We start from the raw sequence: 26,707 nt of genomic DNA on the forward strand, positions 1-26,707 counted from the left end.
TACTGCTCAATTACGTTCTGCTTTAGATGCCTTTATAAAATGCTTTTTCATGAGCAAAATTCTGGACATACACCAGAAATATGAAAATTGACAAATTAAATGCAAAAAGCAGAATCAGGCCATTTTCATCATGGTAAAAACAACATTTTACATTGTACTGCCGGGAATATATTTAGAAAACTGAAGCATATTAACGGAACGGTTTAGTTAGCCTCCAGCTATATAGTATATGTTGAGAGGCAATGCCGAGTTGCTATGGATACTGGATTCAGATGCAAATTAGTAGCACCTCCTTGCTTTTATAGACCAGTCAAAATGTCTACAGACCAAGGTATTGAATTCAAATGTATTATTTATTATCATGTGTACATGTAAGTACAAACAATAATACAAAGCTTATCAAAACAAAAAATGACACTGTCCCTCTTTAAACCTGGAGTATTTCATGGAAATACAATAGCAGTCAACATACAACACAAACATTACAGTCGAATGAAGTGACTTGGATATAACATTATTAAAGTAAACAAAAATGGAGTATAACCCAAGACACAAAATTATGTGTTGTATATGTGGGTTTTTTCCTTTATAACATTATGTTCCATTTTTAGAGACATATAAAGCAACCAAATGTTTCTTTTTTTTTTCCTTTTACAGCCCAATTTGGAATCTACCATTGCACTATGCATCATCACAATGTGATTCATACGAGCACATAATACAGCCCAAGTACCTGCACTGCACCCATGTTCTGAATGTGACCCACACTACAAGCCAGTGTAGCACAGAACTGCCTGTCAGAATGGGGACAGGCATTTCCCACTGGTAACAACGGGTAACCTGCTCACAAACAATCAAGAGGGCAAGACTGATTCAAAAACAAGTGCTTCAGCTAGCTGGAAATGCCAAATGCTCTCACTCTATAGAGAAAAACAGGAACATTCTTAACACCATGCTGTACAATTTATAAAATACATTTGCAGTTTGTATTGTATTGTATTGCTTGCAAGAGCTCCACCTGTCCTTTGTAAAAAAGTGTGAGTCCCTTTATTTCTAGAATCAAGAAAGGGGAAATAATTACCACAAGTTCCGAAAGGACAAGGCACAATATACGGGGCCATTGAGTCATTGCAATCTATTCCTACTGCTATGCACATCAGTTACCATCATTTTATTTGTCTGTTAACACACTCTAAAGAGATTATTTTTAAACCCTTTTTAAGTAACAGATTAACTCTGGAATGCTGTGCATATCAATATCAAACCATTGTACCATTATGTTTATATCAATGGGAATCAGAGTGGACAAATGTAATACTGGCTAACTACACTCACATCAGTAGAGGAAGCAAGCTGACTAAAGCGCAAGGCCAATCTTTGGCCTCTAGCAAAGTTCAAAACCGAGGCATCTATCAAAGCAGACCGTAGAGTCTTGAAGTATGAGTCTGTTCAATTAATACAATAACTCAGTATCTCCATCAAAACTGCATTGGAATTAGTCTACATAGCGCAAGTGCTAATTGACATGCAAAGCACTACCACTTTCTATAGGATTGTCTTGTATCTCTGAGATTATGGTAGCTTCTCCCTCCCAGTGACATATCAACCCGTGTCTGAGCAGCTGAGTGTCGAGACACAGCTGTGTGCATGGGTGTGTGTTCTCTCTGCATGTGTATGTGTGTGTGTGTGTGTGTGTGTGTGGGTGTGTGTGTGTGTGTGTGTGTTAGTAAACAGGCGTTTAGTTATTGTCCTTCATCCATTGTTCCGTCCACTGCACTATCTGCTCCAGGTTGCGCTCCAGGTCCTCGGGGTCGTTGCTAGGCAACTGGTGGACAATCTCCTCCCTATAAGCTTCCATGGCCTCCTCGAAGATGGTCTGGAAGATCTCACACTGGACATTATCCTGCAGCTTTTTACCAGCGTATCCCCTAGACAGACAGAGAAACCCAGAAAGAGACATTTAAAACCCCACTTTTTTACTTTAGGGCAACACGTTATCCTCGTGTCAGTCTGAAAAGCAGTCACGTACAGTTGGCTTGCAGTTTTAGTACCAACAAAGGGAATGTAACGAACAAAATAAATAAACAAACAAATAAACAGGAAGAGAAATGCAAAAGGGAGAAAGTGCTGTGCTAAAGTATTCACAACTCCCTCTCAGAACACATGGACGCACCACGGAGTTTCAAATTTACACAAGGGAGCAAACAGTATGCAAACTCCCCCCGAACACCCTGGGGCAAAAACAACCGACATGACCACACTGGGATCACAGCGATACAAAGCAAAGGCTCCCTTGAATTATTTATCTTTATTTACTCATAATATTGCAGTAGAAGGTCAAAAAAGTTAGGTGCTCAAATGGGTTGTTTCAAACTGCAAAGTAGTTAAGAAGTAAAAAAAAAAAAAAATAATAAAAGAGGCTGATGTGGAGAGAGTGGGGCTGCAGACACTGACCTGCTCTCGAGGCGGTTGTAGAGGACGGTGTTGTCCGTTCTCAGCACAAACACGATGTGGAACCAGCGCTCGGGGAAGAAGTCGCAGCCGTGGTAATCCACGATCATCCCTCCGTCTCCCATCCTGTCCTCCAGCTCGTCAACAACCTGTAACATGCAAATCAAGTCAATAGCCTAGTGCTAAGTGGCTAAGTGCTTGACTGCGACCTTGAAGATACTGTAGAATTCCGTTTAATACTCAAACTCACCCTGTCCTCGTCCAAGATAGGACACTGGTATTCTGCATCAAAGCCATCAAACAGCTGCCCTAGGGAGACAAATGCACATGTTGCTGGTCTTTGTGCTCTGTTGTTCCTGCATCTGTCTCACAGATGGGTATTCCAGGCAACCTGAATTCACGTTCACTCCATTCCGAATCGATGAGAGCTCTGAAACAGGTGGTCTTGATTTCTAATCCCAAACAGCTGAATTTGACTTCTGAATTATTTGCCGAGGCCGCAGTATGGAACCAACAAAATTATGTTTTGGTCACAGCTGAAGCGTGAGGTTGTACACTTCAGGAGTCAATAAACAGTGAAAACATGTACAGTGGCAAATTGATATGAATTTGAATATTAGCAATGAAATTAGGAGACAGTAGGTTAGAACCCAAATCGTGCTTTAAAAGCCCACCCTAAACTGCGGATGACAGAATTATGAAGCTCCACTGCCTACCTTCCCGAGCGAGGTCTCCCACGTTTACGTAGCTGAGCCCCATGCGCTGAGCCAACTCCTTTCCCAAGGTGGTCTTTCCCACTCCTGGGGTACCTGTCACAGGTGTACAACCGATCGTTATAATATGAAACAAAAACATGGGTGAACTCATTCATTCTGTATGGGTTCACCGGCCTGTATGTCACATGCATCGACTGTTGTGTAGTAAATTACGCAAGATTAATCATGATGAAGCAAGATGATTTAGCAAAATAGTCGCTAGCAAATGCAGTTGTGGGGTGGTTCAAACGTCATACACTTTTAAAGTCACTTCAGCAAGGGAGTTAACAGCGAAGGTAGATAAGAAGCTAAACAATGGAAAGGGTCATTTAATATTACAGTACGTTGCCTCAAAAATCAGAGAAAGATGTAACAATCACGTGTAACTCGCTAGCTAGTCACATTAGCCAACTACTACCAGCCTTTGACGCGACCACCCTTTTTTGTTTGCACCTCTGATTTGTTTAATCGCTATCAGTATGATCCATCAACATATGTATATGCTAATGTCACAATAATCGAACGGAAAAGAAGAAAATCTTACCTGTCAGAAGTATGTTCGGTCTCTTCATGATTTTCATTGCTCCACGTGACTAACGTTAACTCAACACAACGCAGGGACTTCTACTTTGCACAAATTGTACTTTTGCAGTTGGTTTGGTTTTGCTATACACAATCAAAGTAACAGCACATATAAATATGTTGGGTTATTTTGCGTATAAGTATAGAACAGCAACAATAAAGTAAATATCTATCAAGGCAGGTCTCTAATGCGTGTTACACCAGGGGAGGATGTAGACGTCATCAGAATGCGTCACGCTCCATGAAGGACCTCTGTTTTTAAAGGGTTTCAAATATATTAGAAGATTAAGTCGGTTAACTGCACCACTAAAAACAATAGATTCACATTGTTTTAAGGTCCAAGTTAAGGTAAGATTTGCCGTAAAAACTTCTACAAAAAGTTAACAATATTTGGAAAAAGTTAAAGCAATTTTGTAACTTATAGCTAGCTAGACTAGCTAGCCTAGGTCAGTAGTTTGCAGCTAAATTAACTGGCGTAGCGTAGCTAATGGTTTGCTATCTAGAAAACCCCCCCCACTAAAGTTAGTGGTTTCTTTCATACGATTTTCATATTAATGGTTCTAGTTTATCGAGCCTGTGTGACCTGTGTTCGGCTAATGTTGTTGTTAGCTTCCTTCTAGATAGTGCTACGTCAATACGAAAACTCGCGTTACACTGAAGTTGTCAAATACAGCTAGTGTCAGAATACAAAGGCAGCTAGAAAGCTAATGTAGCCAGTGAACGTTAACGAAATGCATTGGGATGAAACTAGATCTATTTTTCTGTTATTATTCTGTATGCCAGCAATGTATATTAAAGTGGGGTTTCTGGATTAGTTATTGGTGGGCGTGGTCTGAGGATTCTTACCGTTAATTTGAACGTTACCTTGATATTGAGCAGCAGTCGGCATCTAGTACCACCATTGATTAACATTTCCATGGTTATGTGTTCTCTTAAAACATCGTAAATATCGATAGACTGAAATGATTAAAGATTAAGCTGCGTCTAAAGGGACTTGCTATATTTGATCTTGGAAAAATAACAATTGATTATCCTGCTTGTTGTTGCTTTGCGTCTTTTATTGTAATGCTCTATAGCGCACATGATGATGATGATGATGTTGATGTGTGCATCCAAGTAATGCTTTTAAGTCACTGCTTTCTACAGCTAGAGTGGCTAACTGGGGCTGTGTGGATGGGAATCACTGGAGATAAGAATGTCAAAACTTTCTGCTGGAAGAAAGACGTCCTCCAGTAAAGTAAGTCTCTGAGACATAATTTCTTTACCCAAGTGATAAAATACTGTGCCAATTTTGCACAAAATAGGCTATTTATTATGAGGTCTTACCATCCACTGTTTTTCACAAGTCTTAATTAAAACATCAGAGAGAGTCAGACATTAAATGACATACAAAAAATATGTGTATATGATTTGTACAAAAGTTCTACACCAAAGATCCTCACTCCGTTGCATCTTTCATTTCAGTTGACTAGTTGGGTGGAGCCGTCCTTCGGGGATCTGTTCAGCGGCTCCGGATTGAACTCCTTCCGGCTGAAAAAGGGTGCGAGTTCGGGAGAAACCGAGAGCAAATTGAGAAAACAGGCCACCGAGCCTGGCGCACAGAGGCCTTCAAAGAGACGAGCTGTCTCTGGATTCCCGGATTCCCAGGAGAGCGAGTCAAGCCAAGGGGAGCAGGGTGAGCCATGGGTGGACAAGCACTCTCCCAGCTCACAGGTACTGCGGGCTCATTTAACTCCAGCCCTCGTTATGTGGGTCGCGGTTGTACAGAACAATTGGCGTTCCGAAGTTAATGAGTAGATGTGTTATCTGTGACCCACTACCTATTAAAAGTTAGCATGCCTTATGTGTCCATGCAATTGTACTGAATATACTCAACCTATATTCAAGCTAGAGATGCACTGTTCTGGAACATGTGTTGTATTGACTAACCCCTGCATAAATTATTCTCAGTAGTGTGTTGTTCTCAGAACTGAAATGCTACATTTGTCCATTTGTCCTGACAGGCCGATCTAGCCGTTCACAAAAAGAAGATTGAGGAGGTGGAAAACTGGCTGAAATCACACTTGGATGTCAGACCGGAAACTAAGGTGGCTGTGCGATGTTTACATTTGAAATGCAATTTGACCAATTCTTCTCCTGTACATTAATGCAGACTCTAAAGATGTGGTTGTTATCTTTCCACAGGGTGGCGCCATACTGCTGCTGACTGGCCCTTCAGGATGTGGAAAGACCGCCACCCTCCGGGTCCTGACCCAAGAGCTGGGCTGCCGTGTGCAGGAGTGGTCCAATCCCACCATGACGTCAGAGTTCAGGACCGAGGAGTCCTTCAGAGATACCTTTGATCCCAGTGAGGAGCCGCACACACTCACAATTTAATAACTCTAATTATTCACTTTATAGGTGCAGAAACTAAACCCCAACTAATGCAAGATGTTCTCACAATATTGCTGCAAGGTAGTGGCAATGGTTTAACACTGAAAACACATTCCAGTAACATTGAGAGAATATTTTATGTCAGCTGGGAAGTTATGTCTGTGTACATTTTTATATAAATCACTGCATAAGGGCATTTGCAAAGTGCCTTTTAAGTTTCTGGGGTTTGAAAAGCACATGCTGATTACTTTCAATAATGTGGAATTATTAAAATGATCATGTGTTTCTGTCAGACCTATTCATTTATCTTCTTAAATTAATTAATGAATTAATTGTTTTAAATTAAAGGCAGCCGTATTGTTTCTGATTGGCAGGTTCTAGGTTCAACGGTTTCCATGGCGTCTCCCAGACGGCGGAGTTCCAGGAGTTCCTGCTCAGGGCCAATAAGTACGGCCGGCTGCAGATGCTGGGGGACGGCCTGACCTCTGGCAGGAAGGTCATCCTCGTGGAGGTGGGTCCCGGCCGCTTCTGCCCTGTGATAGGCCACCCTGTGATAGGCCACCCTGTGACAGGCCGCCCTCTTTACAGCAGACGCATTAGAAGAAACCGGTCATCTACCCTAGGCAACCTTGGAGTGTGTACATAATAAACTCCCCTCTACAGATTGCAGCGCCCCCTATAGCCTGAGTGTGCCTTGTGCTCCTCTTTAGCCTGGTGAGTTTGCCGATGTGGCATGCGAACAGGGAGAGTAGTCAGCTATGCTGTGAAAAATATACAGATACACAGTAAGGCTGGGAGCTCTTTCAGCTCTAGTGCTATGTCCAGTCTGTGGCTGTTGTGTCTGGTACTGGCCAGTGTTTCACTGTAGGTCTTGTTTTGTATCTTTAGTGCTTTGTGCTGTGCTGTTGAAGTGTATACACTGGCTCATTTGGAGCCATTTTGTGTCTCTCTTGTGTGACAGGACCTCCCTAACCAGTTCTACAGACAGCCAGCCTCCCTGCATGATATTCTCAGGTAACGTGCGGTCTCCATTGCTAATGGTTAAACACAGATCATTGTGACTATTACAGATTTATGTAACATGATCTCACCACGACAAACTGGATAATGATGAATCTAGGCCAGGTGACAGGCTGTAGACATATGATACTGTGTATCATGATGTGATCTTGACCCTGCATTCCGAATAGTGGCATACCAATGGCATACCATGCAATTTGCTTTGTAGTATGGTTTTTGAGAATTTGAAGATACGGGTGATTCTTTGTGTGATTATTTGTGTGTGTGACCTCCAGGTGCTTTGTGAGGACCAGGAGCTGTTTGTGCGAGTGTTTGTGTGGGATTGTGTATGATTGTGTGTGTGTGTGTGTGATCTCCAGGTACTCTGTGAGGACCAGCAGATATGTGTGTGTGTGTGAATGTGTTTATTTGTGTGTGAGTGTTTGTATGGGATTGTGTATGATTGTTTATGTGTGTGAACTCCAGGTGCTTTGTGAGGACCTGTAGGTGTGTGTGAATATGATTGTGTTTGATTGTGTATGATTGTTTGTATAATCCTCAGGCGCTTTGTGAGGACCTGCAGGTGTGTGTATGATTGTGTGTGTATGTGATCTCCAGATTGTGTATGATTGTTTGTGTGTGTGATCTCCAGGCGCTTTGTGAGGACCTGCAGGTGTGTGTATGATTGTGTGTGTATGTGATCTCCAGATTGTGTATGATTGTTTGTGTGTGTGATCTCCAGGCGCTTTGTGAGGACCTGCAGGTGTGTGTATGATTGTGTGTGTATATGTGATCTCCAGATTGTGTATGATTGTTTGTGTGTGTGATCTCCAGGCGCTTTGTGAGGACCTGCAGGTGTGTGTATGATTGTGTGTGTATGTGATCTCCAGATTGTGTATGATTGTTTGTGTGTGTGATCTCCAGGCGCTTTGTGAGGACCTGCAGGTGTGTGTATGATTGTGTGTGTATGTGATCTCCAGATTGTGTATGATTGTTTGCGTGTGTGATCTCCAGGCGCTTTGTGAGGACCTGCAGGTGTCCTCTGGTCTTCATCGTCTCAGACTGCCTCAGTGGCTCCAGCAGCTCTAGACACCTCTTCCCCAGAGACCTGCAGGAGGAGCTGGGAGTCTGGAACATCAGGTACACACACACACACACACACACACACACACACTGCAGAGTCTGGAACATCAGGTACACACACACACACACACACAGCAGAGTCTGGAACATCAGGTACACACACACACAGCAGAGTCTGGAACATCAGGTACACACACACACACACACACACACACACACAGCAGAGTCTGGAACATCAGGTACACACACACACACACACACACACACACACACACACACACAGCAGAGTCTGGAACATCAGGTACACACACACACACACACACACACAGCAGAGTCTGGAACATCAGGTACACACACACACACACACACACACACACAGCAGAGTCTGGAACATCAGGTACACACACACACACACACACACACACACAGCAGAGTCTGGAACATCAGGTACACACACACACACACACACACACACAGCAGAGTCTGGAACATCAGGTACACACACACACACACACACAGAGCAGAGTCTGGAACATCAGGTACCTACAGACAGACACACACGCACACACACACACACATACACTGCAGAGTCTGGAACATCAGGTACCTACACACACACACACACATACACTGCAGAGTCTGGAACTTCAGGTACCTACGCGCACACACACACACACACACACACACTGCAGAGTCTGGAACATCAGGTACCTACAGACACACACACACACACACACACACACACATACTGCAGAGTCTGGAACATCAGGTACCTACACACACACACACATACACTGCAGAGTCTGGAACATCAGGTACCTACGCACACACACACATACACTGCAGAGTCTGGAACTTCAGGTACCTACGCACACACACACACTGCAGAGTCTGGAACATCTGGTACCTACACACACACACACACACACACACACACACACATACTGCAGAGTCTGGAACATCAGGTACCTACAGACACACACACACACACACACATACTGCAGAGTCTGGAACATCAGGTACCTACGCACACACACACATACACTGCAGAGTCTGGAACATCAGGTACCTACAGACACACACACACACACACACACACACACACACATACATACATACTGCAGAGTCTGGAACATCAGGTACCTACAGACACCCACACACACACACACACACACTGCAGAGTCTGGAACATCAGGTACCTACAGACACCCACACACACACACACACACACACACACATACTGCAGAGTCTGGAACATCAAGCAGTCAGTCTATCTGGGCTGTTGTGCTGCGTCTAACAGGGCAGGCCTGTCTCATTCTATTTCAGCTTTAACCCTGTGGCCCCCACCAGCATGATGAAGGTGCTGAGCCGGATCGTGACTCAGGAGGCAGCCAGGGTAAGGGTGGCTCCCCCTGCAGGTGGGAGGAAGTAATACTCTTATAGGAATTTTAATTTCATTTATTTTATTGATTTAACTTTTTTTCCACTGCATTAGTACATTTATGAATCCCTGTAGTGAGTGTAATTCTGCGTTAGTGGTGTGTATGTGTAATATGTGGAGGAGTAATGTGGAGGCTGAACTGTGACCCTCTTGTGCTGTCCTCAGAGCGGGGGCAGGGTGGCGGTGCCAGATAAGGCCGCTCTGGACCTGCTCTGTGCTGGGAGCTCAGGGGACATCCGCAGTGCCATCAACAGCCTGCAGTTCTCCTCTCTCACAGGTGAGGGCGCCAAAGCACCATACTATTTATTAAAGCAATGGTTTATAATTTGCGGCCACCGCAAATGGGTGATTCGTTAGGCGCAGCTTAGTTGCTTTAATTTGTATTTATTGGCTTTGCCTACTTGCATCACTCTGATGCAACTGGCTGTTTTGACCACTTGCTTTGCACCTGCTCTGTATAGAAGTCTGCACAGATCTTGTCATTATTATGTTAATGAGATGTGCTTTGTGTCATAATATTCACCTCACAAAGCCCACAAGACCCTGTCCGCCTCTGCAGGTGTTGTGTAATGATGTTTTGTTCTCTCTGTGTATGTGTGTGTGTGCATTCAGGCAGCTCACTGGACACCCGTGTCTGGCCTGGTAAGAAGGGTAAGTCCTTGCCCTCGGTGAGCAGAGGCCTGTCCAGAGGGAAGGGTAAGAGCAAGACTAGCAGGAGCTCAGACACCCTGGACTGCAGCCCGGCTATCGGGGGAAAGGACGCCTCACTGTTCCTGTTCAGAGCCCTGGGCAAGATCCTCTACTGCAAACGTGAGGAGAGATCCGTGCCGCATGCCTCTGCCTGTCTGCCTCTGTCTATTTCTCTCTCCATTCACTTTCAGTGCTTCATCGGCATGACTCGTATAGAGACCTGTGTTGCCAAAGATAATAATAAAGCAATGTACAATGTGCACTATGTACAATTATGGATGATAGATTATGGATTAGTTAAAAAATAAAGATAAATGCCTAATGTTAGGACAATAATAGTAAATTATGTTAGGTGTGTTGAATTTGTGTGTCTGTGTGTGATGTCTCTGTGAGTTACTGTGTCTTTCTCGGTCTATTGGGCAGTTAATGGTGGTAACCATGGAAATGTGTGATTGATTGACAGGGGAGAGTTGCACGAGTCCAGAAGGGCCCAGTCTACCCGCCCACTTGTCAGAGCATCAGAGAGACACACTATTGGTGGACCCAGAGGTAGGGAAGGGACACAGACAGACAGACAGACAGACACTCACACACTCACACAAACACACACACACACACTCACACACACACACTCACGCACACGCACACACACACACGCACACTCGCACACACACGCGCACACACACACACTCACACAGTGCTTTCTCCTCTCTCAGGCGGTGGTAGAGAAGTCTCACATGTCGGGCGAGCTCTTTAACCTGTACCTGCAGCAGAACTACCTGGACTTCTTCTCTGAGATGGAGGACGTGGCGCGGGCCAGCGAGTATCTGTCCGACTCCGACTTCCTCACGGCCGAGTGGACCGTAAGCGCTCCTTCCTCCTCCTGACCGTGCACGGTTCACTTCCAAATGGTGTCCGGCTTGGCCGTGTGGAACTGTTTAGGCTGCAGGTTTAGGTTCATTACTCCCGTAGTGAGTAAGCTTGTTTACTCTAGCCCGTGTTATAGCCCCTTTAGTGCTGATCCAGGATCAGTGTTTGGGGCTCATTACTCCAGTAATGAGTAAGCTTGCTTTCTCTAGCCTGTGTTTTAGCCTGCTTAGTGCTGATCTTCGTGCTGGTTGGGTGAATAATCTCATTACTGCAGTTGTGAGTCAGCGTTCTTTCTCTAGCCTGCTTTGTGGTGATCCAGGATCAGTGATGGGGTGAATAATCACATTACTGCAGTTGTGAGTCAGCTTGCTTTCTCTAGCCTGTTCAGTGCTGATCCAGGATCAGTGGGAGATCGTCACTCGGTGCTCTCTCTCTGCAGTCTCGCTCCACGATGCGGGAGTACGCCTCCTCTGTGGCCACCAGGGGGCTCATCCACTCAAACTCAGCCCGTGCCCGAGCCGACAGCCAGATCTCCGTGGGCTTCAAGCCCCTGCACAAACCCCACTGGCTGCTGGTCAGCAAGAAGGTGCAGCTCTCTCCTCTGTTCCCACACTCACACATTCACTCCTTTCCTATCTGGACACAGACTCCTTTTCGCCATGTGCCTCTCTCTCTTTCTCTCCCCCTCTCCTCATCTCTCTGTCTCAGTGATTTATAATTTCTAATCTTGCTGGAGTTCAATTGACAGGAAATAGGGTTGTCCTATTAACTGGTCATGTAGAGCATGATCAGAGGATATTTGGCTAACCCTTTAAGGTGTAAGATCATGAATATGCGATTAGAATGTTCTGAACTGAACATTCTATAATGCTGATGTCACAATCACTACTGGTAATTTAATGCAAAGGCGTTCTAGAACACTGCCTTAGAATGTTGCAGGTTATTCCAAATAGCTTGCTCTTCAAAGGCTTATTAAACGCAATGCCCGCAGATTGTGATGCGTGTCCCTCTCTTGTTATGTACAGTACCGGGAGAACTGCCAGGCTGCCCAGTGCCTTTTCACCAGCTACTGCCTGACCCCCCTCAGCCTCCAGACCGAGCTCCTGCCATACCTGGCCCAGCTCACCAACCCAATGAGGAACCAAGGTAACGAACACGCCCCACTGTATCATCCAATCAGCCAGCTCCACCAAGAGTCAGGCAGTCCCCCCTTTCCTTAATCCAATCAGCCAACAGGAACCATCAGGAGCCATGCCCCAACATGTCTTTTTCTCTACTCTCTCCCTTCATAAAGAGACCCATCTTAACACTACACCTCTCTCAGTCTGGGTAGCGCGCAGGTGGTCATAAATCGACGCAGGGGTGACACAAAAGCTATATTCTTCCCAATTTAAAGTTCCTTTGGGAGTACATTCCCCTGTTCCAAAAACTAGTATGACAGCCTTTTTGTTTTCAGATGAGCATGTAAATCATATTCAAAAGCAGGCCTCTGCCTGGAGCCTCAGAACAGCACCGCTCCAGGATTTGCATGGCTGTGTTCTACGTAGCTGCAGTTCAGAATCCTCTCCCATTAAAATGTGTATGGGGCCTCAGGGGGTCTGCCTATAAGCATTCCCAGCTCAGACGCTTGTTATTAGTGCTGTGATGTGCCCTGTGTCCCGACAGACAGATGGACAGTGTAAAACAGGCCAGTGTGCATGCAGCTACGGCTGGGTTTGTGAAGTTAATGGCGACTGGGCCCGTTATAGTTCATTGCCAATTGCATGTGTGATCTTATAGATGTAGAATTATATATATTACTTCTGTATGTTTATTGTAGTCCAGTTTGTTATATAACACTATATAACAATCATTTATGCCTTACCATGCCAGTAGTGTCTGAAATATGGGAAAATAATCTTCCCTCTCTTCCTTCCTCTGTCCATCCCCCATATCTCTCTCTCTCTCTCTCTCTCTCTCTCTCTCTCTCTCCCTCTCTCCCTCTCTCCCTCTCTCTCTCTCTCTCTCACAGCTCAGATTGCTTTCATGCAGGATGTGGGACATCTGCCCCTCAGGAAGTACCCTGGCAGGTATGTGGAAGGGGAACTGTTGCATGCTGGGTACACAGCCTTCCTGTATCAGCTAATTCCTCACTAACAGAGTGAATATTGGTAACTGTAGTCACCTGAATAATCCATTTCAGTCTGAATCAATATTAATTCAGTTTGATAAATCCACTGTAAATGCTTTTTTAAATATTTTTATTTCATGCAGCGTTGTCTGCTTGTGGTAGCTAAATGGAACTAAAAGCAGAAAGCAAGGGGCTTTTAATTGGTTAGTAAATTACATGGTTATCCTGCCTCAACCTGGTTTCTTGGGTCTAATCAGTGTATTGAGGCATAATCGATGTATTGGGGCATAATTGTTGTACTTGCACTTCCCTGTCACAACTGCTACGTGTTCTGGCCCCACGGTGGGAGAATAACCTTTCCGTGGAGACTGAAGACCCACTTCTTCAGGCTGCACCTCTCCCTGCTTTTATCATTGCTAGTGCTTTCAGCGCATTTACCCCTGGTGATGATTATGCACTTTGTTGTACGTTGCTCTGGATAAGAGGGCCTGGCTAATGCCTATAATGTAATGTTTTGACGTGGCTAACGAGCTAACGCGCTAACGGGTGTTGCCTTGGTCGTCCGGGCAGGCTGAAGCTTGAAGCGCTGACGGACAAAGACCCAGGGACTCTGGACGAGGACAGTGAGGAGGAGGGGCCTGCTGTCTCCGCTCCCGGCCCAGAGGAACCAGAAGACCCCGCCCAGCCCTGCAGCCAGGGCCCAGGAAGTGACCTGCCAGCCAGCCAACCACAGCCCACCACCTCCCAGGCTCTCCTGGAGGAAGAGGAAATGCTCATCGAGGAGTATGACAGTGACTGACCGACCGTCACCTCCTCCAGGAAAAAAGAAATACCGCCGGGAAAACTCAAATTTGAATTCTCCCCCAACAAACTGTGAAGTCTTTACCCATTTCATTTGTCCAAAAAAATTGTTGCTATTATTATGAATGTATATTGTTATTTTTTTTGGCAAGGCAGGACTTGTGTATTTATTACTTTGGTGCCCCTTGGACAGGTGAAATCCTTTTTGGTCAAGCAGAAATAACGGTCTTCAGGGTAGTTTGTCAACTCCCTCAAATTGCGGCCTTGTAGACTATTTTAAACAGGATTTGCAGATATTTATATTTGTTTTTTCTTCAAGCGCTTATTTTTTTGTTTGTTTGTTACTAGTTTTGTTGAGATGTGGTTGATATTGAGATGGGTTTGATTATTATTACAATACTGTCGTATTGAGAGGAATATGTCGACGTTCTAGGACTCTTAAAGAGAGAGGTTGTCTAAATTAACTTTTTTTTTTGTCCTATACTGATATCACAGAGTACTGCAATGGCTTTCCAGCTTTTCCACTGTTGCGCACCGGATTTTCTGTAAATAAACCATTTTTCATTAAGGAGGGAAAACATCATGATTGCCATACTGTCTTCTGTGTGTGTGTGTGTGTGTGTGTGTGTGTGTGTGTGTGTGTGTGTGTGTGTGTGTGTGTGTGTGTGTGTGTGTGTGTGTGTGTGTGTGTGTGTGTGTGTGTGTGTGTGTGTGTCCGTGTGTCCCATTATTTAAAGCTTTTGGATCTATCCACAGTAGGATTTAATGAACCCATCCTACCCCAGATTAACTGAGTGGTTCACTTTTCCCTATTAAGAAAGGTTAGCAATAATATTTTGCAGTTCACACGTTACTTTCCCCGAGGTATCAGAACTGTTCATTTTTACATTTACCTTGCATGCCCTGCTAATTTCCCACTGGCAAGTACAATCGAAGGTTTTTTAACGACACCTTACATAATACCCCATGTTGTGTTTGACCATTTTTTTTATTATTATTATGATCAAGTATTTATAGTATTGTTACCAACTTCGTGTGTGCGTCTGTTCTCGTTTATGGAAAAGAACTGGAGCGACACGGGTGTTCCAGATTCGCAACTACTTCTAGTGAGATTGTTTTGCCTAGCCTCCTAGTCTTAGTTCGTACCCTGCCGCGTCCGGTTATGTCGGAACAGTTAAAAGGCTAGTTTTTTCCCAAGGGAAGTTGCCTAGTGTTTTTCCAGGGTTTGCCGTCCACACGCTGCTACTTATTTTTGCGGTTTCCAGTTTAGGGAAGTAATTGACATTTTTGGCACATGCTTTCTTAATGCCGTGGGATCACCAGGTAAGCGGGTAGCTCTGACACTTAAACAGGCGTATTTGTAAAATGAAGAACAATATAGCCTAACTGTTGCTTTTTGATCATATACTTTCTATTGCGATGAAGTCTCCAAGAACTTTTCTAATCGACTCCGACATCATCTTTGAAATCTCTCGGTGAATAAATAAAATTAGTAATTATATTTCTTGCTTTTATGTTGCTCTGAGAGTTTTTAAATGTCTTAAAACGAAACTAATTGCAATCTGGAGTAAAACGCAACATACGTTCCACAAATGTAGCGAATTGTATCAGCAATTGTAAGTGTGCATTCGTTGGTTTACTTAAAATAAATTGAATTAAAAAGACAAAGGCGTGGAAAGAACAGTACGCAAACCATATAAATGAAAAAGGTTTTAATAGTGTGCGTATGAGCGCGCGGCACGTTAACTTTAGACCAACTGTGTGTATCTGTCCTCGCTGATGTGGCCGTTTTTCATGCTGCGTTACACCTAGAATAACTTAATCCCGCGATCGTAACTTCTCGGTTTCTTTCACATTATGTAGCCTGGGTAAAGTATTAAAATATGGGTGACTCAGACGCGTGTAGGTGGTACAATACATCTCGGTGCATTTTCGTAAAAAAACAAAAAAAGAATTTACTGCAAGTCAATAACCCAAATATTTGGTTAACTGCAATCCCCTGTGGCTTTTTGCTTGGAAATTTTTTTATTGGATTTGCAGAATGCATTTGTAGACCGGTAATTTGAGACGATAATACAGTTTATTAATGTTCATATACACTAACCGAGCACTGTATTAGGAACATTAGGACTTTATTTCACCTACATACCGATGCGATTATCTTATCAGCCAATTGTATGGCAGCAGTGCAATGCATACAATCATGTAGATATGGGTCAGGAGCTTCAGTTAATGTTCACATCAACCATCAGAATGGGGAATCTTGATCTAAGCGACTTTGACCGTGGAGTGATTGTTGGTGGCAGACAGGGTGGTTTGATCTCAGAAAGTGCAACAATGGTATGCAGAAGAGCATCTCTGAACACACGACGCATCATAACCCAAAGTGGATAGGCTACAGCAGTAGAAGTTTAAAAAAGAAGTCTAATAAATACCTAATAAAGTGCTCACTGAGTGGTTATATTCAAATAAACCTGTACAGTTTAAAGAATACCCAATGTTAATTCCACTTGATTAATGGGTTCTTCATCACCATATGTTGGTTTGACTGACTCCTCCAGAGGTTGTTGGGGTGTTTTTCGGGAGCGACTGGTCATGCACGGCGGCGGGGAGCAAGCCCACGAGGCGACCAGCGTGGCGCCTGAGGACGACATGAAGGAGGGGGACCTGGGAGACGGGCTGGGGAGGAAGCCCGGGGGTCTGGAGGCCCCGAAACCACTGCCCCACACGGGGCTTCTGAAGCGGGCCGGAGGGAACGGGAGCGTGGCCTTCTCCTGGAAGTCATGCAGAGCCCTGTACAGCTCCTTCCATCAGGAGCTGGAGGCGGGGAGGCCTCACACTTCCTGGAGGCTGAGTGGCGCAGGTAGGCTCCTCATTGGGTGAAAGAAATTAACTCTTTTTATTTGACAGCTCCATAAGCCCCACCCCTTTCCATGACAAATCCATGACACTACCAAATACACTGCACAAGAGTGCAGGGCAGTGACCTACTGAAATGCCGTAGCTTAACATAGTGTAACATAATGGCATTCAGCCCAGCAATGCTAGTTTGCCTAACAGCCAAAAAGTCGAGCCGTCTTGCTCAACGTGTTCTTCTGGAGCAGGGTTTCAAATGAGAAATGACGTAATCACATAAGTGACGTAATTGAAATGTATGTTGTTTTCCAGTCCAAGTTTCTTCAGATGCTTCTTAAAATTATGTAATCCAGAGGTGGTAGTGCAGTATAATGGTTAGGGAACTGGGCTGTAACCAATTTGCACAATTTTATCCATGAGCAAGATATTTAAACTGAGTTGGTTCAACTGGGGGCGACATGGCTCAGGCAGTAAGAGCAGTCGTCTGGCAGTCCAGAGGGTTGCCGGTTTGATGCCCCGCCCGGGCTGTGTCAGAAGTGTCCCTGAGCAAGACACCTAACCCCCAAATGCTCCTGATGAGCTGGTCGGCGCCTTGCATGGCAGCCAATCGCTGTCGGTGTGTGAGTGTGTGTATGAATGGGTTAATGAGAAGCATCAATTGTACAGCGCGTTGGATGAAGGCGCTATATAAATGCCAGCTGTATCCAGTTGTATACACTCACTTATTACTTTATTACACCTACTTATTCATGTGGTTATCTAATCAGCCAATTGTGTGCCAGCAGTGTAATGTATATAATCATGTAGATATGGTTCAGGAGCCTCAGTTAATGTCCACATCAACCATCATGGGGATGGGGAAAAAATGTGATCTAAGTGACTTTGAATATGGAATTATTGGTGGCAAACAGGGTGGTTTGAGTATCTCAGAAACTGCTGATCTCCTGGGATTCTCATGCACACTAGTCTCTAGAGTTTGCAAAGAATAGTGCAAAAAACAAAAAAACATCCAATGAGCAGCAGTTCTGCAGACAGAAACGCTTTGTTATTGAGAGACGTCAGAGGAGACTGGCCAGACTGGTCAAAGCTGACAGGAAGGTTACAGTGATGCAAATAACCACACATTACAACAGTGGTATGCAGAAGAGCATCTCTGAACACACAACACATCAAACCTCTAAGTGGATAGGTTACAGCAGTAGAATAAAATGAAAAATAAAAAAACGAATAAAGTGCATACTTGACTCTGGGTAAAAGCATCTGCTGAATTATCTTCAATGTATTTCCAGTTCATGTTTGTTTTAGTGGACTTTGTCCCCTTTTTTGCCCTGCGCATATGTGGCTTCATCTAAACAGGAAGTACCCACACCTCCTTAAACTGTGTGACTGAATGACTGAACCCTCCCTTCCCTTCCACTGTGAGGTCAACATCCTGGTAAACATGGCTGACCAATGCAGTCTCACCTAATCTCACCTCGGTTGCCATAGAAACAACAACTCTGTGTACTCTGAGAATTCCTGTTGCCTGGTGACCTTGTGGACTGTGAGAGGCAGGCTTGTGCTAACCCGGACACAGCCGTTTCTCAGGGTGGCTGGGATTTATGCTGTTTGCTCTGCCTCCGGGCATAGTGTACGTCATCAGCCCAGCCCAATCATAGGCTGTGCAGACCTGGTCGTACTTTACTATGTGGAAAGAAGAACTGCCCTGTTTTTGTTTTCACACTGCTGCTGCACAAGGCAAAGAAAGGCCTTCCCTGGTGTAAGATCCAGCTATGACCATCTTACCAGCTACCAGCTGTTTCAAAACATTGCTTAAGCTGGTCAAACTGTATGGAGCTGGTCTGAACTGGTCAACCAGCTACCTGCTGTTTCAAAACCTAGCTTGAGTTTTTTTCAGCAGGGTTACTGCATGTTATAAATTATAGAACAAGCACAAAAGATTTTAGAACCAGTCAGGGATAGAAAACTTCTTCAAAGTCTTATTAAAATGATGGAGGCATTTCTGACTGTACAGTGAGCTCCTTATCTTTGTTTGCCTAGGCGGATGAGGTGCCTTTTTAAATGGCGGTTCTCTGGGTGAATGGAGAACCGCCAACACACAGAGGGGAGTGATGCAGGGTACCGGCTGCATTTTTTCCTACAATATTGCTTAATTCTCAACAGTCAAAGTACTGAGTCAACTACCCGAGAAACACACTTGGTTTCTTACAAGCAGTATATTTAAAAATGTTGTGTTATTGTCTGACCTCAAACACTAATAACTGTATGTGTAATAAAGATTCATAAAACCTAGTAAAGGTCACAAACGTTTACTCTCTAAACACGCCCTTTTTTCTGCCTACAATACCCTCTGTTTGCATTATGAACAGCAGTGTTTGGCAGGAAATATCTAACAAGGAAGTGGCACTTTTTATATTTTGGATATAATTAAAGGATTCCAAAGGCATGATAGATTCGTATTTGCCCCTGTTTTGTCTCAAACATCTTCCTCCCATTCTGCTCAATGTTCCTGTGTTTATCCACATCAGCAACCAAGTCCCAGTGACTGGCCAGAAGGCTTTTAGCAAAGGGCCTGTTTATGTTCCGCTGGCTGATTTAGTATTATTGTTGTTTTCATATTGTAAGCCAAGAACTGAAGGAAAATTTCCATTATAGATTTAATGTACGATAAGAATGTATCTCCTATTCTGTTAAAAGCAATTTCTTTAATTGCAACTCAACTCACATTTTGGAATAAAGAACATTCAGAACTTGAAGGTGAAGCTTTGTGAAGCTACCCAAAGTCTATGTCACATGTTTGGATTTCATCATCATTCTTTGTACTTTCTCCCAGAATCCCTCAGTGATCTCTCGTGTGAAGAGCTGAGGCAGAGACTGCAGGAGGTCTCAGAGGTGAGCGGGCGGATGGCGTTTTCACTCTATCACCAGAATATTACCCAACGTGGTCTTTTTGTGATTCTATGTTGGTCATAGTAAGCAGCCTTGGACACCACCCCACTCTACAGCAAGCTACTTCTGTTCAGTTTGAAGGCTGCCTGTTGAATTAGTTACTTATTGCAACAGTTGTGATAAAAGTAATAATGCCATTTTCAATGTAATGTAAACATTCAGAGGGTCAGGTGAAAGTAATGTAATGTCCTGAATAGAAGGGGAGTGAATACAGTTGATGACAGTTCTTTTGTCAGGGAGAAGTGGGTTTTACTGGCTGGGAGTTCTATGTGGTGACATGTAATTGGCTGTAGCTTCACCTCGGAAGAGAGGGCTTCAGCCAGCAGTGTGACTCCTGCCTCATTGCTTGCTAGCGTCCCCTCTGGTGGATTTGGCACATGCAGTGTACAGGGAGAGAAGGCATCAGCCGATTGCTGCCTTTACAGAGATAGGATGGGCTCAATGTTGGGCCAACCAGAATGGAGAAATCTTGCCATTTTGTAAAAAGATTTTGTTTTCCATTAATTCCGAAAAGGGTGCAGTACAGGTCTTATAACAGGCATTCAGAGCTGTTTTTGATTGACACCTTTCATTTCTGACAGGAGGTGGAGCTTCTGCGCTGTGAGCTGGAGGCCACCCAGCGCCACCTAGAGGGCAAACATGAAGCACTGAAGATCCTGCAGGGCCGGGTAAGACCTGACAGTCCCCCAACGTTATGACTGCGGTATTCATGTGTTAACACACAGATGTATACAGCTGAAGTTTTGCTTAGGAATTTCCATTAAGCACTGAGCTCATGGGCTCGGCAGCAATGCCCCAAACGGGATTTGAACCTGCAGGTCCAGTTACTACAGTGCAAACCAGATGACTAGTTGGTGGGGTATAGGTTCCAATACACCAGGCAAGCGCCGTGAAGCACAAAAATGTATTTGACCCAGGTCTGGAGACAAGCCTTAGTGTGCTTACCTGGGCTTTTTCCAGTAACCTTTCCCTCTTACGTATTTGTTTCACAAAAGGCCATGTTCGACAAAGCCACCACTCACACCAAAACGCTGCTGCAGAAGAGCGAGGAGAGGAACAAGGCCTTGGAGAAGGTGACCGGCCAACCCTCTTGCGCTGCTGAGCTTTGGGTGGGGCTTGGCTTATGGAGATGTAATTTTAAAACAACATAGATGTCAAACAAAGGCTTGGCTCCGTTTGCATTATGTTTGCTTACCAAATGTTACATCCATTAAGTAGGATTTGAACCATGCAGTTTTGTAAATACAGAGGGTTTTCCTTCGTCTACTATTTAATCGCAAAAACAATATTACACTATTACCTGATTTTGTGTTCTGGGTTAGTGTTTGCTTAGCTGTGCACATGGCTACATGGCGTGCCTCACGTAACAGAAAAACTGTTTAATGAATCCTCCGGTGACAAAAGTTCATGCCGTTCCCGTCTGCCGCTTGATTTCCCGTGATGTCACTTCCGTTCAGGAATTGAGCGCAATGCAGTGGGAGATCACGTTCAACCAGGTGCAGTTCAAGAACCTCGAGCGGTCCTGGAAGGAGAAGTACGACAGGTACGTTTCTGATGCAGGGGGCCGTAAGAAGGAGTGCTCATAGGTGCTCATAGGCTGTTAGGTTTCATTTAAATTTTGGGGCGAGACACACTGGACCACCTAGTCTGGCGTAGTCAAACTGCATGTCTCACAACCACACCAGCTACAGCAGTCTAGTAATGAATTCATATGAAAATATTACTAGCCCATCCATGCTTTCAATTATCAGTAGTGATTGGCACATCAGCATATTTGAAGGGTTAATAAATTAATGTGGTTGGGAGTTATTGCTGTATGCTTGGAGTGGATGATTTTTAGGTTTCTGTCTCAGTTGTTCATTAGTTAGCCGAGCGGTGCGTTTTTAGCAGAACGTGAGGCTGGATGAACATGAGCCCAGAGGCGCATTGTTAGTGAGGTGTGTGACTGGCTTGTGTCGCTGTTAGACAGGATGTGCAGTGAGAACAAGGCTTTGAGTGAGGTGTGTGACTGGCTTGTGTTGCTGTTGGACAGGATGTGCAGTGAGAACAAGGCTTTGAGTGAGGTGTGTGACTGGCTTGTGTTGCTGTTGGACAGGATGCGCAGTGAGAACAAGGCTTTGAGTGAGGTGTGTGACTGGCTTGTGTTGCTGTTGGACAGGATGTGCAGTGAGAACAAGGCTTTGAGTGAGGTGTGTGACTGGCTTGTGTTGCTGTTGGACAGGATGTGCAGTGAGAACAAGGCTTTGAGTGACTCCGTGGAGGACAGACTGAGAGAGCTGCAGGAACTGAAGTCGCAAAACGCCTGTAAGTGATCACCCTGAGTGTCTCTGGATGGCAGCTGCCAGCAGGAGTCTCTTTTTTATGGGTGTATGTACACTCACTTTATTAGGTATTTATTAGACTTATTTTTTTACTTTTTGGTCTTCTGTGTGTGTGCGGTAGCTCTTAGTCAGCAGTGTCTGGAGCTGGTGTCCATGCTCAGTGTCCAGGAGAAGAAGGCCTTCCAGGGCTCCCTGCCCCCCCACAGCACCCTGGCCAGAGACACCACTGCTCTGGAGGTAAGAGGAGGAGAGGTGGAAATAGATGGAGGGGGGGTGGATGTGCGGCTGGAGAAAAGGACGGAAAGGAGAGTTTTGACTGAAGAGAGAATGTGTGAGACTGAGGAAAGAGTATGTGTGTATGTGTACCTGTGTGTGCTTGTGGGTGTATGCGTGTTTGTGTGTGTGTGTGTGTGTGTGTGTGTGTGTGTGTGTGAGAGAGAGAGAGAGTGCTTGTGTTTGTGTGTGTGTATGTGTGTGAGAAAGCGTGTGTGTTTGTGTGAATGTGTGTGTGTGTGTGAAAATGTGTATGTGTGTGAGAGAGAAAGTGTGTGTGTATGTGTGTGTGAGAAAGCGTGTGTGTGTGTGTGTGTGTGTGAATGTGTGTGTGTGTTTGTTTGAATATGTGTATCTGTGTGTGAGAGAGAAAGTGTGTGTGTGTGTGAGAAAGCATGTGTGTGTGTTTGTGTGAATGTGTGTGTGTGTGTGTGTGTGTGTGTGTGTGTGTTTGTGTGAATATGTGTATGTGTTTGATGCCCCTCTCTGTACCCTAGCTGGCAGTGTTGGGGGCGTGCCACTGCAGCAGTGCCAGTGTGAGATCCCAGTGCCCCTGTTCCTGTGCCAGGACGGCAGCAGCCAGCCGCAAGCAGGTCCTGCAGCTCAAACAGGAGGTAATATTCACGCACGCGTACACACGCGCACACACACACATCTGCTCACATAGCTCAAAAAGGAGGTAACACATCTGCTCCTCAACACCTGAGCATGCTGGGAAATCCTACAAAATATTTGGCACAAAACCAGTGCTAGAACTCAGCTTTCAATGAGGAGAACATCTTTTATTGAGCTGATATTTCTGCTCCCCCAACCAAATATATTCTTTAGGACTCTCATCTTATTTTGTGGGGTGTGGGGTTGCAATCACAGCTGGAGGTGCAGAGGAGGAGGAAGGAGGAGGCGTTGACAATGGCGGACGCGTTTCGGATCGCCTTCGAGCAGCAGCTGAAGAGGAAGAGCGACCATGTCATGAGATTCGCCGAGGCGGAGGGCTACCTGCGGAAGGATACTCCCCCCACCAGGAGGGAAGAAGGTGAGGAGTCCCAGAATGCACTTCAGCCAGGTAGAGCTGTGGGCGGAGCCTCATGTAGAGTTATCAATGTACACATAGTGTACAGTATGCATCAGCTGGTGTGTGTTAGTATGTATTAGTGTGGATATGGGCTGTACCAGCATGCAGAGTTAAGATATAAAAGTCTATGTGTGTGTGTATGTGTGTTGTGTGTGTGTGTGTGTGTGCTGCGGTGTGTTGTGGTGTGTGTGTGTGTGTTGTGGTGTGTGTGTGTGCTATGGTGTGTGTGTGTGTGTGTGTGTGTGTGTGTGTGTGTTTCTCCTCAGTAGTGAAGGGGCGCTCAGTCAGCAGGGCTCAGAAACTGAAAGGCATGCTACAGAGCTGTGCCGAGGTCAAGATGTCCGATGACCCGGCGGAGATGCTGCGTAACCTGCTGGACCTGGTCGGTGACTCGTGCCTTATCCCACCTCTGTGTGCTGAGTGCATGTGTTCTGTGTAACATACCTGAGTCAAATATGTCATTGTTTTGGTTCAAATAGTTTTCTGTGCTCGATTGATCTTGCTTGTTGCAATTGAGCCAACCAAGAGGACCAGAAGGTGGGGTTTGCACTTTCATTGGTGTGGAGCTATAAGTTCCAATACACCAGGCATGCTCAGTAGAGCATTGAGACATATTTGAATCCAAAACCTTTATGTAAAGAGGGTTATTTGCTCATTGTGGCTCATTCTCCCTGTAGCTGAATGATAAGGAGGAGGCCCTGGCACACCAGAGGAAGGTGAGCTACATGCTGGCCCGCCACTCGGAGGACCTGGAGAGCCGTCTGCTCCAGCTGAGGGGGCAGGAGTGTGAGGAGAGCGGCCGGGGAACGGAGCGCGAAGGCTGGGACAGCAGAGGTTCAGGCCGCCCCTTCCCAAAACACTCTGGTGCTCAAGGGAACATTTCTGCAGGCTTGGGCAGCTGCTGCCCAAAACCCTCTGAGACTCCAGGGAGCTTGTCCACAGACAGCCCTGCAGCAAAACCTTCAGAAACGCAGAGGAGTGCTTCTTTTGACTTAGACAGGCCTTCACCAAAACCCTCTGTGATTCAAAGGAGTGCTTCTTTTGACTTAAACAGGACTTCACCAAAACCGCCTGAGACTCAAAGGAGTGCTTCCATAGGATTAGACAGCCCTTCCCCCAAACACTCAGAGACTGAAGTGAGACCTTCTATTGACGTAGACCGCCCTGCACCAGAACGCTCAGAGACTCATGGGGGCAGTATAGAGTACTTGGACACTCTGGTGCATCGCCTGATAACCGTAAAGTCATCCAGGGAGACTCCACTCGCTGTCGCGAGCCAGGGCGATGGTGGGTTTGGGGATGGGGAGCAACAGAAAGCAGAGGAGGAAGAACAGAGGAGAGAACCAGGATGAAAAAGAGTCTGTTTTTACCTCTGTGTGCGAGGGGAGACTGTTCTGCCTCTCTCTGAGCTCTGAGCGCAGAGCCCAGAATATGTTGCAGTGGATACAGTGCGAGACATCACCAGAAGATCACAGAATGTGAATCGACACCGCCCCTGAGCTCGCCCTGGAAGGGGTCGGACCACTAAGCAGCCATGTTGTCCCCATACAATCCACACTGCCATGAAGCACTGTGTTTATTTTTATGGGCACACTTTGTTGTCAGTGGTGTCATTTCGGTTGCTCTTGTGTTGTTTTTATCATATGCTGTATGCATTTTTAAAACCAGGATTCATATACCCATTTCATGTTGGCCACGTTGAGCTTTCACATTGTTTGCGGACCGTTTGTTCGATACTGTTTTGTTGGTCAATATCTCCTTTGGTAGCTCAGTCTACTCAGTCTCTTCCTTTTTGTAATATGGATTTCAACGTGTAACTCCTGCCAGCTGGACTGAAATTAAACTCTAAACTAATTGTGCTTTTGGCAGTAACAAAATACCGGGGAACAAAAAACAACTTTCTCCAGACTCCTTGGCTATGATGCTCTTAAATGCAAAATGGTGTGAGCACTGTTTTTTTTTTGTTTTTTTTTTATTGACAGGAGGTAACAATTAGGAGGATTGTGCCAAAAGCAATGAAAAGCATACAGTATAGCTCATTGCCTGCACTGTTTATTATCATTGCTGAACTTTTATCATGTGTGTGAATCATTTTGAAGGACACTGTACATTATTAAATGCTTGTCTCTTATTTTAAAAAGTATTTTTATATACACGGACTTTGCCCTCTATGAATTGGGGTAATCGGGATTCATACAGCAGATGTGTGAGCAAAAATGTGAAAAAAATGATATATTGTTCTAGAACATTGTTTTCCAATAGTGATTGTTACATCAGTATTAGAATGTTCTCAGCTGAACATTCTAATCACACATTTGTGATCTTACTCATTAAAGGGTTAAGGAGAGAGGGAAAGTTTGAACTAGAACAGGACCTAGCAGTAATCAAAACGGGATTCTTCTGGTTCATTTCATTTATTTCATTTGCAAGCAAATTCACTGTCTGGTCAGCAGCAGTAGCAACGTCTCTGTTCTGAATAGTCCCGGCTCAAACTCCCTGCATGGAGAAAGGGGTAGTCTTGACAACCTGCCTCGCTCAGACCAGTTCAGACCAAATATTTATGACACGACAAGATTTCAGAATGTTGCAGATAAAAAATCTTTGGTCTGAACTTCCTCAGAGATTATCACTCTACAACCAAAAGCTAAAATCCTCCTCAGCTACTCAGACACAGATTGAAGTCATACGCCACTTTTTTTAGACATATTAAGTATTCTGCTGCTATAGCCTATTCACTTAGAGTTATGATGCGTTGTGTGTTCAGAGATGCTCTTCTGAAGACCACTGTCACCTTCCTGTCAGCTTCGACCAGTCTGGCCCTTCTCCTCTGAGCTGGCGTTTTTGCCTGCAGAACTGCTGCTCACTGAATGTTTTTGTTTTTCACATTATTCTGCATGTTTTTATGCATTTAGTTGCTGCCACATGATTGGCTGATTAAATATTTGCATTAGCAAGCTGGTTTATGGGTCTACCTAATGAAGGGATTACTGAGTGTATGTTAAACCAGTGCTCTTGCCCTACATAAAATATTTAGCCTACTGATTGTATTCCAAAACAGTGAGTAAGAATACGCCAATAGTA

At 44.8% G+C, this 26,707-nt stretch overlaps 3 protein-coding genes across 7 annotated transcripts; 2 read left to right on the forward strand and 1 right to left on the reverse strand.

The window, feature by feature from the left end:
* Nucleotides 1–334: 334 nt before the first annotated feature.
* On the reverse strand, nucleotides 335–4,007 carry ak6 (adenylate kinase 6). The gene is made up of 5 exons (XM_061261334.1): nucleotides 3,751–4,007; nucleotides 3,168–3,260; nucleotides 2,702–2,760; nucleotides 2,455–2,600; nucleotides 335–1,928 (listed from the first exon to the last, which is right to left on the reverse strand). Exons 1-5 carry the CDS (start codon nucleotides 3,785–3,787, stop codon nucleotides 1,739–1,741), a joined length of 525 nt encoding a protein of 174 aa, XP_061117318.1. The 5' UTR covers nucleotides 3,788–4,007; the 3' UTR covers nucleotides 335–1,738.
* Nucleotides 3,844–14,738, forward strand: rad17 (RAD17 checkpoint clamp loader component). The gene is made up of 17 exons (XM_061261333.1): nucleotides 3,844–4,136; nucleotides 4,935–5,025; nucleotides 5,253–5,501; nucleotides 5,792–5,875; nucleotides 5,973–6,135; nucleotides 6,536–6,672; nucleotides 7,123–7,175; nucleotides 8,175–8,300; nucleotides 9,570–9,639; nucleotides 9,850–9,961; nucleotides 10,297–10,494; nucleotides 10,838–10,923; nucleotides 11,091–11,237; nucleotides 11,684–11,830; nucleotides 12,270–12,390; nucleotides 13,256–13,313; nucleotides 13,925–14,738. The coding sequence occupies exons 2-17, from the start codon at nucleotides 4,984–4,986 to the stop codon at nucleotides 14,151–14,153; spliced, it is 2,022 nt and encodes a 673-aa protein (XP_061117317.1). The 5' UTR covers nucleotides 3,844–4,136; nucleotides 4,935–4,983; the 3' UTR covers nucleotides 14,154–14,738.
* A 572-nt stretch (nucleotides 14,739–15,310) lies between these two features.
* Nucleotides 15,311–25,639, forward strand: ccdc125 (coiled-coil domain containing 125). 5 transcript variants are annotated; one of them, XM_061261197.1, is made up of 12 exons: nucleotides 15,311–15,478; nucleotides 16,717–17,018; nucleotides 19,845–19,903; nucleotides 20,542–20,628; nucleotides 20,956–21,069; nucleotides 21,418–21,503; nucleotides 22,182–22,264; nucleotides 22,403–22,518; nucleotides 23,052–23,168; nucleotides 23,425–23,587; nucleotides 23,893–24,008; nucleotides 24,304–25,639. In XM_061261197.1, the coding sequence occupies exons 2-12, from the start codon at nucleotides 16,751–16,753 to the stop codon at nucleotides 24,976–24,978; spliced, it is 1,884 nt and encodes a 627-aa protein (XP_061117181.1). In that variant the 5' UTR covers nucleotides 15,311–15,478; nucleotides 16,717–16,750; the 3' UTR covers nucleotides 24,979–25,639. The 5 variants fall into 5 exon arrangements, with proteins under 5 accessions (XP_061117181.1, XP_061117176.1, XP_061117177.1 ...); XM_061261192.1 differs by lacking the exon at nucleotides 15,311–15,478 and adding an exon at nucleotides 15,493–15,630; XM_061261193.1 differs by lacking the exon at nucleotides 15,311–15,478 and adding an exon at nucleotides 15,493–15,630 and having other exon boundaries at nucleotides 23,896–24,008.
* The last annotated feature ends 1,068 nt before the right edge of the window (nucleotides 25,640–26,707 follow it).

This window comes from Conger conger, chromosome 11 (genome assembly GCF_963514075.1).
Source record: "Conger conger chromosome 11, fConCon1.1, whole genome shotgun sequence".
Classification (NCBI taxonomy): Eukaryota; Metazoa; Chordata; class Actinopteri; order Anguilliformes; family Congridae; genus Conger; species Conger conger.